Source organism: Trachymyrmex cornetzi, unplaced genomic scaffold (assembly GCF_001594075.2).
Source record: "Trachymyrmex cornetzi isolate Tcor2-1 unplaced genomic scaffold, Tcor1.1 scaffold392, whole genome shotgun sequence".
NCBI classification, from domain to species: domain Eukaryota; kingdom Metazoa; phylum Arthropoda; class Insecta; order Hymenoptera; family Formicidae; genus Trachymyrmex; species Trachymyrmex cornetzi.
Window position 1 is genome coordinate 273,923 of NW_017298663.1, and position 3,646 is coordinate 277,568.

General features: G+C 33.0%; 1 protein-coding gene across 2 annotated transcripts; it reads right to left on the reverse strand.

Annotated features, from left to right (window-relative positions):
• Positions 1–1,142: 1,142 nt before the first annotated feature.
• Positions 1,143–3,032, reverse strand: ND-23 (NADH dehydrogenase (ubiquinone) 23 kDa subunit). Of its 2 annotated transcripts, XM_018512052.1 has the most exons (5): positions 2,867–3,032; positions 2,060–2,321; positions 1,567–1,759; positions 1,308–1,462; positions 1,143–1,177 (listed from the first exon to the last, which is right to left on the reverse strand). In XM_018512052.1, the coding sequence occupies exons 1-4, from the start codon at positions 2,913–2,915 to the stop codon at positions 1,331–1,333; spliced, it is 636 nt and encodes a 211-aa protein (XP_018367554.1). In that variant the 5' UTR covers positions 2,916–3,032; the 3' UTR covers positions 1,143–1,177; positions 1,308–1,330. The 2 variants fall into 2 exon arrangements, with proteins under 2 accessions (XP_018367554.1, XP_018367553.1); XM_018512051.1 differs by having other exon boundaries at positions 1,150–1,462.
• Between the last annotated feature and the right edge of the window lie 614 nt (positions 3,033–3,646).

Consider the following 3,646-nt stretch of genomic DNA (forward strand, 5'->3'; position numbering starts at 1 on the left):
ATCTTCAATGCGTAGTCTGATACATGGTGTAATGAGCACCATGGTGACCATAGTGCTTATTACACCATGGTCTGATACTGGCCTGTCAGATTTATAGAGAGATCGTAGTTGTCCAAATCTCTTTGTTGATCCTGCTAATACGACAGGAAATCGCGAAAGAAGAATAATTGCAGTCAATGTACAAAGCAACTCATTTTTTCTTAAAAATCCTCTATATATGTATGTACAGTCGGTTACTAAAAGGTTACAATAATTTTTTTTTCAATAGGTTTCGGAATACAGCTTGCTCAACAAGCGATTGATTCTTATTCATGTATCCACAAATAAAAACCAATTACTTGGTGAGTAGACTATATTTTGAAACCCATTGAAAAAAAAGTGTTGCAACCTCATTGCTTCTGACTGTATGAACACTTAAGGCGACTGTTACCAACGCCGATTAACTCAATCAGCAATGTAGTCAACAGTGGAGAAGATGGAGATTTAGAGACACCATCCAATTGCACATACCATGTTGTTAACTCTTCCATCATGATTCAAATCCTAACAACACTCGCTTGTTGCGATTCTCTAAACATTTTATCGACAAGCATTGATAAAACATTTTAAAAAACCCACTACTGAATAAGTACATAGGCTGTGTTCAGCAGCTTTGCAACTGTGTAAAATTCTTTAATATGACTGACTTTAGTTTCTCACTAGATCTAAATATATAAACCAATCATATTCACGAATTTCACAACAGTTGCAAAGTTGTTTCTTTGCTAAACAAAACCATTGTCTCCAACTTTAACAATTAATATCTCAGGGTATTGATTATGTAACTTTTTCTCTAAAACGTGAAAGTTTTTATGTATGTATATACAAATACACATTCATACAAAAAATTTTTACTTTTCAGGCGTTTCCACCCTGGGGAAAAGGTTACATAATCACTATTCAGTTCTCGGGGCAGAGCAACATTTATTTCTGCCAGGTTTTTTTGTTTCATGCAAAAATACATCAAATAAGCCTAATTTTATTGATTTTTGAGCTGCGGTAGCTAAACTGTATAATTGCCAACTATGTATGTCCTTTTATTTGATTTACTTAAACATGTCATATATTCATATATCTAGCAGTAGGGAATTTTCTTTGATATATATTTAATTCCACACTTTTTTACTTAATCATTAAGGGCTAGTTGTTCCACCTTTCGATAAATTTTACCTGTTGGGTAAGTAGCAAGATTATCCAATTACATACATGGATTATCAGATTTACCTCACAGGTAAAATTTACCAAAAAGTGGAACAATCGGCCCTAAGACTACGTTATAACACAATAGTGTTTAGCGATACAAATGATCAGCATGAATATTATTAGCAATTTCGGATTCCCACTTATCTCCATTATTTAAAAGCTTTTCCTTGTTGTACAGCATTTCTTCATGAGTTTCAGTTGAAAATTCAAAGTTGGGACCCTGTGGAACAATTTACTTATTAATATAAAATAATCCCATCCTTATTATACATATACATATATTACTTTTGCCAATAATGCCACTTTATTAACAATAGCATCTACCTCAACAATAGCATCTACTGGACAAGCTTCCTGACAAAAACCACAATAAATACATTTCGACATATCAATATCATATCTTGTAGTCCGTCGAGATCCATCTGCTCTTTCTTCTGCTTCAATTGTAATAGCTTGCGCAGGACATATTGCTTCACATAATTTACAAGCAATACATCTTTCTTCCCCAGAAGGATACCTGAAGAATCCTCGAAAAATTAAATAAATTTAACGTTTAAATACTTTGTATTTGGAAAAATCTATTTAACTATGTTTTTCTTTTCTTCACCATATTGTAACATCAACATTAGATCACAAGTGTCTTAAAAATAAGTTATCTTATTATATAATAAGTTATAACATATATTTAATTAGCTATAAGTTATATCTTATTAATAATTATCACAATATATATAAACCATATTAAATTGTCAAAATATACATTATATATATATATATATATTTACAATATACTTTTGGTTTATATATCTATGCGTACCTCCTTAATGCATGTTCTCCTCTAAATCTAGGACTCAAAGGTCCCTTTTCAAAAGGATAATTTATCGTTGCTGGTTCCCTAAATATCTGAGACGTAGCAATTCCCATTCCTCGAATAATTTCAAGAAAAAACATATGTGTAGTTGTTGATTCCATAATATCTGTCCAGGTTTTATCTTTATCTTTGTTTACATAGTAATATTTACTTCGACTCAAACATATGTTTACACTATTTGGAACAATCTTAAGGAATCCTCCTGGTGCTAAAACATTTATAATTCTTAAAATTATCATTTCTTATTGAATATATTAAGAAATCCTCTTTATTACAAACTGAACAATTTTGATGATAAATTGGCAGTCTAATTATGCATATTAAAGAAATAAATAAGAAGACCTAAAAAATTGTGCTTTGTTCAAGATCAGCTGATGTACTAATTAAAATAAATTACATAGCACTACATTCAAGTAGAGAGATACATAATGCTTTAATGCCCGTTTCTACTAATGTGGATTAACTTTAATCTCGGTTCAACTTATTCTTCATCTTTTTCTTATTTTTAAAACTAGAAAAAGATAAAGAATTAGTTGAACCGAAATTAAAGTTAAACCGCATTGGTAGAAACAGGCATAAGTCAATATAAATCAATATAAGTCGTTTATTATTCATTGAATGCCAAAAACGATAAGAGGTTTATGTTGATTTGTATATCACTAAACAAAAAGCATTCAAAATGAAAAAAGAAAAAGAAAGAACGGAAGAACAATCAAGATCAGGTTTGTCACAAAATTCATTTGAATATCATACCGATTTTTCCGGTTCGCGCAATTATCTGTAAAGGACCCATCATTATCATTCAAATTTGATAGGATTGACCATTCACGCTTCGTCAACAAATTTTCTTAGAAAATGCCCATCAGGACTCACTCAGCTCACTAACAAAATCAGCTGATAAATTACGTACATACGTATGTATATATACTAGTGCGATAATCACAAGGCCTGTTCTTTTTAGCTGAACTTCTTGCACAGTTCATTTTTCTTCCTTTTCTCTCTACGTTAGAGAGAAAAAGAGAAAAGATAAACCGTGCAAGAACTTTAGCTAAAAAGAACAGACCTACTTTCTGGTTGCGATCGATTTGGACGCTTTCAACGCTTTTCAATGGTCGCGTTCAGCAGCAACTGTGTGGAGCAGATCCGTGAGCCCTCGCTAGTTTGGTGTATTCTTCTAGATCGTCCAATAGCAGCGAGCGCTCACGGATCCGCACACAACAGTTGAGACTGCTGAACGCGACCATTCTTCAATGCATTAGGTCTGTCGCGTTGAATGAAATCCCCAAATATTTTTATACTTAAAATTAGATAGATATATATTTTGCCTTAAAAAGAGAGAAAGCGAAGATGTCGAGTGCTAAAAGTGCTCGATCAGAACTTAGCCCGGATCCTCATACGGGCAACAGCGCTCTGACACAGAGCGCTAATTGATGAAAAGCCAATTGTGGGGATAAATTTTACTCCCACAACCGGCTTTTCACCAATCAGCGTTCGGTGTCAGAGCGCTGTTGCCCGTATGAGGATCCGGGCTAA